The sequence below is a fragment of the Nannobrachium achirus genome (assembly GCF_963921795.1).
Source record: "Nannobrachium achirus genome assembly, chromosome: 9".
In the NCBI taxonomy this organism is placed as follows: Eukaryota; Metazoa; Chordata; class Actinopteri; order Myctophiformes; family Myctophidae; genus Nannobrachium; species Nannobrachium achirus.
In genome coordinates, this window is record NC_137818.1 from 1,018,001 (window position 1) to 1,030,428 (window position 12,428).

General features: G+C 39.7%; 1 protein-coding gene across 1 annotated transcript in view; it reads left to right on the top strand.

Annotated features, from left to right (window-relative positions):
- Positions 1 to 12,428, top strand: part of bltp3a (bridge-like lipid transfer protein family member 3A) — a gene marked incomplete at both ends in the record, with an annotated part of 104,196 nt that overhangs the window by 71,445 nt on the left and 20,323 nt on the right. The window contains 3 exons of the mRNA XM_080733926.1: positions 419 to 551; positions 5,067 to 5,274; positions 6,971 to 7,101. Coding sequence (XP_080590052.1) covers positions 419 to 551; positions 5,067 to 5,274; positions 6,971 to 7,101 — 472 coding nt within the window. The remainder of the gene's footprint in view (positions 1 to 418; positions 552 to 5,066; positions 5,275 to 6,970; positions 7,102 to 12,428) is intronic.

Consider the following 12,428-nt stretch of genomic DNA (forward strand, 5'->3'; position numbering starts at 1 on the left):
TGTCCCTTGCAGAGACATATTAAATGTGTCCATTGTAGAGACATATTAAATGTGTCCATTGTAGAGACATATTAAATGTGTCCATTGTAGAGACATATTAAATGTGTCCATTGTCCCTTGCAGAGACATATTAAATGTGTCCATTGTCCCTTGCAGAGACATATTAAATGTGTCCATTGTAGAGACATATTAAATGTGTCCATTGTAGAGACATATTAAATGTGTCCATTGTCCCTTGCAGAGACATATTAAATGTGTCCTTTGTCCCTTGCAGAGACATATTAAATGTGTCCATTGTAGAGACATATTAAATGTGTCCATTGTCCCTTGCAGAGACATATTAAATGTGTCCATTGTAGAGACATATTAAATGTGTCCATTGTAGAGACATATTAAATGTGTCCATTGTCCCTTGCAGAGACAGACAGTGGCAGCATGACAGACTCAGACGTGTCCCCCGCCCATCATTCCAGCCAGCAGTCTGTCCTAGAGGACTGTCCTGTGGTCAACGGTGTCTCTGCAGACGTCCTGGAGCAGGACGGACCTGACGGGTAAGATTGACCAGAACCCAGGAGCACTGTTACCCATGAATATAACATGGTTAACATGTTTACTGCTCCCATGTTAATTAATTAAAATGGAGTTTGAAGTTACGTTTTTTATAGGAAGGGGGCATATCTGATCAAATTAATAGCAAATATCTAAATACTGAGTGGAGCAACTTAAAAAGCTGTCTTTAGTGTTCATCAAAGCCTGAGTAGACGATCAAACTGTTATGGTTTACTCAGGCCTGAGTAGACGATCAAACTGTTATGGTTTACTCAGGCCTGAGTAGACGATCAAACTGTTATGGTTTACTCAGGCTTTTGTGAACACAGAGGACAGTTTAACCTGCGATGTCCCACATTTCTTTTTAGAGTGAAATATCCCTTTAACACTTTCTCTGCTTTATATATAATTAATTATTTAGATACCGCCATTGACTGTGCTTTATTTTGAAGACCCATGGAAGCCACGATCGTGTCCATGTCAAATTCACTATGTTGTCATATCCATCAAGACGTTTTCTTTCACACGGAAAAGAAAATCTTTACCATGGTTGTCCGTCACTTGGATGGCCGGTTGAAAAAACCTCTTGAGTGGGGGTGGATCACTTCTCGCCTGTCTATGGTTTAATGTTAATGCATTAACACATTGACCGCCATTTTAACATACCTCCGTACTCCCACCTGCCATTCGTCTCCATAGACTTCCATGTAATTGGGTGTGCACGGATCATGCACACCCATGCCTAGATAATGCACCACGTGTGTCCACATTGCTCACAGCTTTCAAACAAAAAAATCCGAATGGAAATACGTTCAGGCATTCATGAGATAACAGCCACTATGTTTAACAAAGATGGCTGCCAAAATGGCTGCCATGCTTGAAAGATGGGGTTGCTATGGGGGTTAAACATGCAATTTCGCGATTGCTATCATGCCTACTCCATTTTTGGGGGTCAAAAAAAAAATTTGAATTTTTTTTTTTTTTTTTTTTTTTTTTAAATTCTCGGGACTATCGGGCCTGGCGGGGAAAGACATTGGAATAATCTCGGGACTATCGGGCCTGGCAGGGAATGAGTTAAGAAGGTCTGCTAAATGTCTAAAATGGCCCGAGCCCAACCCGACCCGGCCCGACGTTATCGGGCTTAGCCGGGCCCAAAAATGATAGTAATTTGTCAGGCCGGGCTGGGCCTCGGGCTCCGTCACTCAAGCAACAGAGAACAGGCTCATATCGCTGTCTGCCCGTCACTCAAGCAACAGAGAACAGGCTCATATCGCTGTCTGCCCGTCTGCAGCGCAGCACTGAAGCCTGCCTAAGTTCCTAACCAATGGACCAAGGATAATCTGTGACGCATTCGGAAGTATAGTCTACTAGCGGTCTGGTTGTTGAGATGATGTCACAATCGAAACCTTTAGATATACGGAAATCTGCCACAGCAGCGAGTCAGCGTTGAGCGGCTACGATGAAACTTTGGAGCTGCATGTTAAATTAACTCATTTCTAGCCGATCCCGAGTATACTCGTGAAAAATACTCAAGTATTTAGAGTGCCGATCCCGAGTTTACTTGCGTAAAATACTGTATATAGAGTAACGCCGGTTCTCCTACTCTATAGCCCGGTGGAAGGTCCTGGCACGATCGGCCTCGCCGATTCATCATCATCACGGATCCATGTGCACAAAATAGTAATCCCATAACATGGAGGCCGACAGGGAATCTCATCTTTAATGTCCATTTTCTCCAAACAACACTTTTAAAGCCAAGGATGGCATTAGATTCTCGCTACAAAAACATAATAACAAAGGCATCGATTGGGCATTTTAGACACGGCATGGGGTGACGACCGCTTCGGTTGAATGACGTCATGATGTCAACCCGGAAGTGTTTACGCAATGGACTTCTGGCCTTCAAAATAAGATACAGGCCGTGTATGGAGCCCTGCAAGAGGCACGCTGGACATTTAACCCGTTCATGTCTGGAGCACTAAATGGGTTAAAAGGCAGCAGGCAGTTTCACAAGTTTCTAATATGTTATAAATCCAAGAAAAGTACATTCAAAGCGGAACCAACCTGGATATATTGACTTAAGAGGATTGCAACAACATCAACATGATCACTTGTGTATCTTTGCTCTCAAAGAAAATTGTGAGCAAATACAAAGAACGTAATTCGTCAGTTCTCATGTGTTTTATTGATGCATCTCGGGCCTTTGACCGGGTTAATCACAGGAAGCTCTTCTTAAAAATGAAGCAAAGAGGTGTTCCTGGTTATATTGTGCGGGTCCTGGCCTACTGGTACGCCCACCAGACCATGCAAGTCAAATGGGGTGGGTGTATATCAGCCCCATTTGGGGTGAGCAATGGAGACCGGCAGGGGGGAATTTTAAGTCCCATTTTATTTAATGTATATATGGATGACTTATCTGAGGTTGTAATACTGGTTGCATGGTTGGGGAAACACTTGTAAACCACCTGATGTATGCTGATGACCTGGTGGTCCTGAGTCCCAGTAGTGCTGGTCTACAGCAGCTCCTGGACATATGTTCTTTGTATGGTGTACATCATGACATAAAATACAATGCCAGCAAAAGTGCTGTTTTAATAAGTAGAACCAAAGAGGACAAACGTCTTAATTTTCCTGTATTTAAATTATCAGACAATAATCTGGAGGTCTGGAATAGAATCAAATACCTTGGTCACTTTATTACTGATCAAATGACTGATGATGATATCTTCAGACAGTGTAGAAAATTGTATGCTCAAGCAAACACTATTGCTCGTAAGTTCAGTCAATGCTCTACTAAAGTGAAAGTGTCATTGTTTAAGACATACTGCACACCGCTCTATACTGCTCACCTTTGGTCTTCTTATAAGAAATCTAGTATGCATAGGCTGCAAGTTGCATATAATGACGCTATGAGAATACCTTAAAAAACCCAGAGGGGGCAGTGCTAGTGAGATGTTTGTCACTGCTGGAGTGAGGACTTTTAAAGCACTTTTAAGAAACTTAATGTTCAAATTCATGAAACGTTTGGATGTATCTACTAATGGCATCATTGTGGCACTTCCAAGCCCCCTTATGAGCAGTTCACTCCTATACATCCAGACTAAGGGTACACTGGCTAAAATGCCTGTGTGTTTTTCCTGTGGGCTAAGTTATGTTCTATTTATTTTACATTTTCTTATTGATTTTTATTGCCTGTAGTGTTTCTTTTATGTCGTGTATACTGTTTTATGTCTTGTACCCTGTTCTATGGACCCGAGTCCGCTAATAAAGATTGATTGATTGATTGATTGATTGATTGATTGATTGATCAACCTAAAAGCACCACACGTTGACATCCTTACCTTATAGAGATGATCATCTCGTCTGGTAAGATATTACTAATTCCATTATGCTTTCTGGTTAATCAAGTGTCCTTTGCTGCTGCTGTGTGCATTTATATTAAAGGGTTTACAGCCGCAGTGCGCCGCTAATTACATGCCTGAGTTGTGTATGTTTAAGCATGGTGGTCAGGTGGTGTCGCGCACCAAACAACAGATCTGCAAGCCCAGAATGCAAGCCAGATGAACACGTTTTGGGTTTATAGATCTGCCAAGCCAGTGTTTGTGTTTGATGCGTCACCGCTGAAAGGACGAAACATAAATCACGCAGGCAGTGACAACGGCAGGAGGAGAGAGGATGAGAGCTTGACTGTTGACAACAACAGGGATTTAACGTTAGCACATTTTGTGCAGAACCTTGCATGTTTCATGAACAATTTAACTCATTGAGTGCCTATCCCGAATTAGTTCGGGATATATGATCGTATCACAGGGTGCCTATCCCGAACAAGTTCGGGATATAAAAAAAAAAAAAAAAAAATTTTTTTTTTTTGAAAAACAATTTTTTGAATTTTTTTTTTTTTTTTTGGGACCCCATCAAATCTGGTGAACATGATTTCAATCGCGATTTTGCATGTTCCACCCCCATACAACCCCATCTAACATACAGGGCAGCCATGTTTGTTTACATAACATGTAAAACATAATGGCGATTATCTCAAGAATGCCTGAACGGATTTCCAATCGGATTTTCTTTGTTTGAAAGCTGTGAACAAACTGCACAAATCCACTCCAATGCAATCCAGGATTGCATTGGATTTTTCAGAGCTCATTCTTCTCTGTTTTTTTCCCATGCATGAGGTGTGCAAGGTTTAATCATGGCTAAGTTGACGAAAATAAGGCTTCTAAAATGCTTGGTAGCCAATAGCTAACTTCAAGCTAACTTCATCCTCTTCCTGTACATGCAGTCATGCACAAAGGAAAGTGTTCAGGCAAGTCATGGCTGCAGGGCTTCTGCATATACCAGCATATCTCTATGGGATTTTCTCTGGCCACTGGGCGCCCTCTAGTGGTGAAAGGGGTGGCACTAAATGAGTTAACACGTGAAGTTGCCATTTCGCCAACTATTATATGTCCATTCTCTCACTGTTGTAATTTTCAGGCCCATTGAGAACTCTAATTGTACGTTGTTTCCTCCAGGCCTGACGGGGTGTTGGTGGAGGAGGCCTGCGAGGCGGTGGAGGAGCTGGTGGAGGACGGGCTGGGGCCACAGGGGGGCGCTGTGGTCCTCCTGTCTCCTCCGCTCTCCCCCGGCCCGCTCCCCTCCCCCCCCGGCCTGTCCCGGGACCCTTCCTCCTTCAGCCTGGAGGGGGAGCTGTTGGTGAGCAGCGCCATCAGCGCCACCAAGGTAAGTTACTGTAGTCAATGACCTTACATGAAACATAGATAGCATTTGTGTCCCAATCTCACTGAGAGCCAGTCACCTCGGAAAGTACAGCTTTAGACAGGGACTGAAAATACTTTTTTTTTTTTTTTTCACTAAAATGTGATAAAGCCACTAAAGCATTTCATAAATTTCAGGCTACATTTCACTTAAACGCCAGAGCTTAACTCTGCATGTAAATAAGACTTTTTTTAATTAATGTGAGAGATCGTCAGGTCATTTGCAGGTTAGACATTTATTTAAAACTTGAATATCTCAAAAGTAGTATTTCAGCATGGCATCATTCTATAAGCCATATCTTCAAAACTGTTGGGTCAATCTCCACAACCAATATATCATTTTGTAGCTATGATCCCCAGCTTTCAAATGAAATGAAAAAATGAAAATGAATAAAAATCCAATGACTGGCTCCCAGCCAAATTGGGACACATTTGTTTAGGTTGTATATACATTTGTTTAGGTTGTATATACATTTGTTTAGGTTGTATATACATTTGTTTAGGTTGTATATACATTTGTTTAGGTTGTATATACATTTGTTTAGGTTGAATATACATTTGTTTAGGTTGGATATACATTTGTTTAGGTTGTATATACATTTGTTTAGGTCGTATATACATTTGTTTAGGTTGTATATACATTTGTTTAGGTTGTATACATTTGTTTAGGTTGTATATACATTTGTTTAGGTTGTATACATTTGTTTAGGTTGTATATACATTTGTTTAGGTTGTATACATTTGTTTAGGTTGTATATACATTTGTTTAGGTTGTATATACATTTGTTTAGGTTGTATACATTTGTTTAGGTTGTATATACATTTGTTTAGGTTGTATACATTTGTTTAGGTTGTATATACATTTGTTTAGGTTGTATATACATTTGTTTAGGTTGTATATACATTTGTTTAGGTTGTATACATTTGTTTAGGTTGTATATACATTTGTTTAGGTTGTATACATTTGTTTAGGTTGTATATACATTTGTTTAGGTTGTATACATTTGTTTAGGTTGTATATACATTTGTTTAGGTTGTATATACATTTGTTTAGGTTGTATACATTTGTTTAGGTTGTATATACATTTGTTTAGGTTGTATATACATTTGTTTAGGTTGTATATACATTTGTTTAGGTTGTATACATTTGTTTAGGTTGTATATACATTTGTTTAGGTTGTATACATTTGTTTAGGTTGTATATACATTTGTTTAGGTTGTATATACATTTGTTTAGGTTGTATATACATTTGTTTAGGTTGTATATACATTTGTTTAGGTTGTATATACATTTGTTTAGGTTGTATATACATTTGTTTAGGTTGTATATACATTTGTTTAGGTTGTATACATTTGTTTAGGTTGTATACATTTGTTTAGGTTGTATATACATTTGTTTAGGTTGTATACATTTGTTTAGGTTGTATATACATTTGTTTAGGTTGTATACATTTGTTTAGGTTGTATATACATTTGTTTAGGTCGTATATACATTTGTTTAGGTTGTATACATTTGTTTAGGTTGTATATACATTTGTTTTACTGAATAGGTGCTTGGTCTACCTGCGTTATTTTTCCTTAGATCACTATTGCTGTGCATGTGATGTATTGATGTAATTAATACCTTGCTATTGTAAAAACCTAACCCTGTACATTTCAAGGACGTGACCAAGGACGCCCTGAACGTGTCCCTGGACCTGACCAAGGGGGCGCTGTCCATCACCAAGGACGCCTTCAGCATGTTCAGCCGTGGATCCGCCGGCGTCAGCAAGCTGTTCACGCCGCAGCTAAAGTAAGTTCTGTCAGCAAGCTGTTCACTCCACAGCTAAAGTAAGTTCTGTCAGCAAGCTGTTCACTCCACAGTTAAAGTAAGTTCTGTCAGCAAGCTGTTCACTCCACAGCTAAAGTAAGTTCTGTCAGCAAGCTGTTCACTCCACAGCTAAAGTAAGTTCTGTCAAGCTGTTCACTCCACAGCTAAAGTAAGTTCTGTCAAGCTGTTCACTCCACAGCTAAAGTAAGTTCTGTCAGCAAGCTGTTCACTCCACAGCTAAAGTAAGTTCTGTCAGCAAGCTGTTCACTCCACAGCTAAAGTAAGTTCTGTCAGCAAGCTGTTCACTCCACAGTTAAAGTAAGTTCTGTCAGCAAGCTGTTCACTCCACAGTTAAAGTAAGTTCTGTCAGCAAGCTGTTCACTCCACAGCTAAAGTAAGTTCTGTCAAGCTGTTCACTCCACAGCTAAAGTAAGTTCTGTCAAGCTGTTCACTCCACAGCTAAACTAAGTTCTGTCAGCAAGCTGTTCACTCCACAGCTAAAGTAAGTTCTGTCAGCAAGCTGTTCACTCCACAGCTAAAGTAAGTTCTGTCAGCAAGCTGTTCACTCCACAGTTAAAGTAAGTTCTGTCAGCAAGCTGTTCACTCCACAGCTAAAGTAAGTTCTGTCAGCAAGCTGTTCACTCCACAGCTAAAGTAAGTTCTGTCAGCAAGCTGTTCACTCCACAGTTAAAGTAAGTTCTGTCAGCAAGCTGTTCACTCCACAGCTAAAGTAAGTTCTGTCAGCAAGCTGTTCACTCCACAGCTAAAGTAAGTTCTGTCAAGCTGTTCACTCCACAGCTAAAGTAAGTTCTGTCAGCAAGCTGTTCACTCCACAGCTAAAGTAAGTTCTGTCAGCAAGCTGTTCACTCCACAGCTAAAGTAAGTTCTGTCAGCAAGCTGTTCACTCCACAGCTAAAGTAAGTTCTGTCAGCAAGCTGTTCACTCCACAGCTAAAGTAAGTTCTGTCAGCAAGCTGTTCACTCCACAGCTAAAGTAAGTTCTGTCAGCAAGCTGTTCACTCCACAGCTAAAGTAAGTTCTGTCAAGCCGTTCACTCCACAGCTAAAGTAAGTTCCCCGCTGAAACTCCTCGACCGCCCATGCAGCGTTGTTTCTTTCACGTCTTTGGTCGATTCCCCTGTCGCTCCGATCCGAACGACGGGGAAGGAGCTTGTCACTTGTTTGGACCAAAAACGCGACCTGGGAAAAGAATCAGAGATAAATTGATTTATTTCATTGTGCGAGACAAAAATAATTAGGTTGAGGTAACTTCTGGTTGTATCCGTCTCCTAGCAGTGGTGGTCGTTCACTTCCCCCACCCAGATAGTTTCTGCCCCTACGGGGAAGCTTTTGGTTACAAACAGTTTGTGCCTGTAACTTTTGATGTACCGTTCAATTAGCTCTCTGCCTGAGACGGGTCATCATTGTGTTGTTTGTTCTTTTGGTGGACAGATTTGAGTTAAATTGTAAATGATGCAATTGTATAGCGCCTTCATCCAAGGCGTTTTACACAGACATACTGTACACATTCATTACATTCACCCATTCACACACACATTCATACAGTGATGTCAGAGGAAACCATGCTTGGCACCAACCTGCTCATCAGGAGCAGTTAGGAGTTCAGAGTCTTGCTCAAGGACTCTTCAACACTAACTCCAGATTCAAACTGGGAACCCTTCGGAAACCCTCTGTGTTCTAACAACGGTTTCTCTAACCCTGATCTAATGTCGCCCCATGCCGTTGGTTATGGCTTCCAGTTCCCACCTGATGTTGTGTGGGAGCTCCCCTCGCTCCAGGCCGTTCTGGATAACCGACAGCTTGCATAACGTCTTCAGACTAGGATTTAAGTCTAAGATGTACAGGCTGTCAGCATTCCAGAGGATGACACCATCTCCCACCATGCAACAGAGGATGTTACGCTTTGGACCCCTTCCTTTCCCCTTCTTAAAGGGCCTACACCATGCTTTTAAAACTATATTTTTTGTATAAATATATGCTCAAAATTGAGTCTTAGACAGGTTTTAACCCTCAACAAACACTCTGACCATTCTTTTTGTTTGTTCTAGCTCTACTATAATGAGGCTCTCCAGCTGCAATACCAAAACGGCCTCTGTTTGCTCAGGGGCGCATCTAGTGGGGTTTTTCCACCCCTCCCCCCTCCCCTCCTCTTCACTCCTCCCCGGACCCCACGTTGACAACAAATAATGTTAATATTGGGCCAATACAAAAATAGGATAATGTTGCAGCTCTGATTATAGCCTACTGTAGGCCTATGTTGTATGTTATAGGCCTACTGTCAAATGACACAGGGCGACCGTTGCTAGACCAGACATTACAGAAAGTTAATCTACATTAGACAATCAACCCCACCTGCATTGTATTTATGTATAAAAAAAAGTAAAAAAAAAATGTTTTGAAAAAAAACGTTTTTTGAAAAAAAACGTTTTTTGAAAAAAAAAAAGTTTTTTGAAAAAAAAAGTTTTTTGAAAAAAAAAGTTTTTTGAAAAAAAAAAGTTTTTTGAAAAGTTTTTCAAAAAAAAATGTTTGGAAAAAATTTTTTGAAAAAAGTTTTTTGAAAAAAAAGTTTTTTTGAAAAAAAAATGTTTTGAAAAAAAAAGTTTTTGAAAAAAAAAGTTTTTGAAAAAAAAATTATTATTATTTTTTTTTTTTACTGAAAAAAAAAAACGGGAATCCGTGTGACGTCACACAGATCAACTCTCAGAACAGCACTGTTCTGAGAACCCGTGGAAAGCTTTTCATCTCTTTCTTCCCAAAACCAGAGAAAGACACAATGGTCAGAAATAGGACTTTGTGAGGATAGAAGGTGCCAGTGGGACCCCAAAAAAAGGTTTTAAAATAGAAAAAGTGAAAATTCATGGTGTAGGTCCTTTAACCTGCTTCCAGGCGAGGGTCTCTGGGTTGAATTCCCCCAGGTCAAGCCGACAGGCCTTGTCCCAGTTGTGACCACCAGTTACTGTATATACATACATAGATATACATACATAGACATATATATACTGTATATACGTGGGTCAGTGACGTGACGCCCCAAAAAATGTGTTTTTAAAAAAACTTTAAATTGCAGGCATAAAAGTTATTTACTTTTGTTCTACTCACTCTCAACCTTATGGAAATACATTTTGTTTTTAGATATTTTATTGGAATCAGACTTTATTCAGCAGTTTGTTGTACTTGTGCCTAAAATCGTCATATGGTGTGACATGAAAATAATTGTTCATAAAATGAAAATGGAGTACATCTTTCTTAAGTTACTCACTTTATCAAAGTCCTTTATCATAACTAACCAGTGATCCACTATAGTTTTTTGAAAATTAATTATATCTGTATATTTTTTTCATAATCGACACTGTGTGAGGCCCATGTTCATGATCTTACAACATATTTTAAATGTATTCTGTCAAAACTTTCTCTAAAATTACACAAATATTTGTGACTCTTCCTGATAATATTCTCTAAGTAATCCATAAACATTTTTTTGGTTTAATCATTAATAAAGGTATGATTTTTCACTATTTGGAATGTCACACCAAATGATTTAGTGTCACACCGTATGATCATATCTTCATGTGTCAAAGCAAACTGTGTTTTAACCTACCTATTAGTGAGTACTGAACTTTACTGATTGATTAAACAATTGCCCAGGATAACATGGCCTTAATATTTCTGAACAGGATATTATAGGGGGTGAGGACTGGGCGGGGCCTTGCAAAAATCGGCCACTTCCGCCCGCCATCTTAGTTGCTATCTTTCTTGTAAGACTCTTGGATAAAAGGAAGCGATGACCGGAGAACAGCATTGACAGTTCGCTGGTTGTAGATAAGACTGATTGGTCAATGCAAGTGTACTCTATTACAAGTCGAAGTCCAGTAGGCCTATTCAAAATGTACATGAGTATAAAAGTATTGGTAATGGTATCAAAATGTACTTAAAGTACCAACAGTAAAAGTAGGCCTACTCATTGTGCAGAATGTCCCTTTCAAGTTATCAAAACATCTTTTGAAAATAGCATGGATCTAACATTGTAAGCTTGTAGATCGGCTATTTTCAAATGGTCAAGATATATGTATATGCTGAAGTGGTTAATGATGTTTTGTAATAGTAATCAAAAGTATAGTAGGCCTAGCATTACTAACTAAAGTTTTGAAATAAATGCAGTGGAGTAAAAGCAGACCTACAATATTTGGATCAGAGATGTAGTGGAGAAGAAGTAAAAATATTGGCAAAGTATATATAACTCAAAAGTGTAGGCCTACTTAAGTACAGTACTTAAGTAAATATACTTAATTACTTTACACCACATAGCGTGCCTACAGCCAGTTATTGGGCCACTGCCAAGACCACTTGCAATTTGACTCGGCCATTACTCGGTCAATTTTCATCAAAAAATAAAAATTTAAACGTGTCCATATTCACTGGAATGTCTGCTTTCATTTGCTGGTGCTCATTATTGTCTCCCAATAAAAAGATATCATGCTAAAATCACGACTTCGGCTGTCCATGCATGAGCGCAGAAAGAGCACAAGCAGATCAGAACAGCCATCACATTCATCCATTGCTTTGGAAATAAAGATCGGTTTATAATAATATAACATTCCCTATAAACAGTAAAATGTGTGTGATCGTTATGTTGATCAAATATGGTTTTATTGAAATGCAATCAAAGCCTAGAGCAATTGAAGTAAAAGTATCGTTGCTTGCTCAACAAGTAGAACTAGTACAGACTGATCTTGATGCATCCAAGACCTAGCAATGGCAATGGCCACCAAAGTGGGCGGAGTTAAGCCCCGAATCTTGCGGTGATGTCATAACCGACAGTCCCTATAGTAGGGCTTTAACATGGGATAAGAAAGAATTGTAGTAGTAGATGGATGATGAGGATGTGCACAGGAATGCTACGCACACCTAAGTCTTCTGCCGGCCCACGGCAGAAGGATCCTAAAGAGACAATAAGGCGCATAGCCACACTTGGAGCCAAGGCAACATTTTATTAACACCAATTAGTGGAAACAGAACTCAGCATTCAGGTAAATTGCTTTTTTCCGAAGTCTCCTGAACTTGAACACAGCATTTTGTGTTGAACAAATGTAATTAGGAATCATGACATTACACCACATCTCCACTAGCTAAAGAGTGCTGGGTTGCGCAACTCCGAAAATAGCTGATCTACAAGCTCTCGCAGCACAACGTGTTGAGAGCTTGTAGATCAGCTATTTTCGCTAGTTTTGTCTCGGGTCCTACCTTAACACTGTCCACTGTCCAGTCCAATGAGTGAAAGTACAAAAGTATT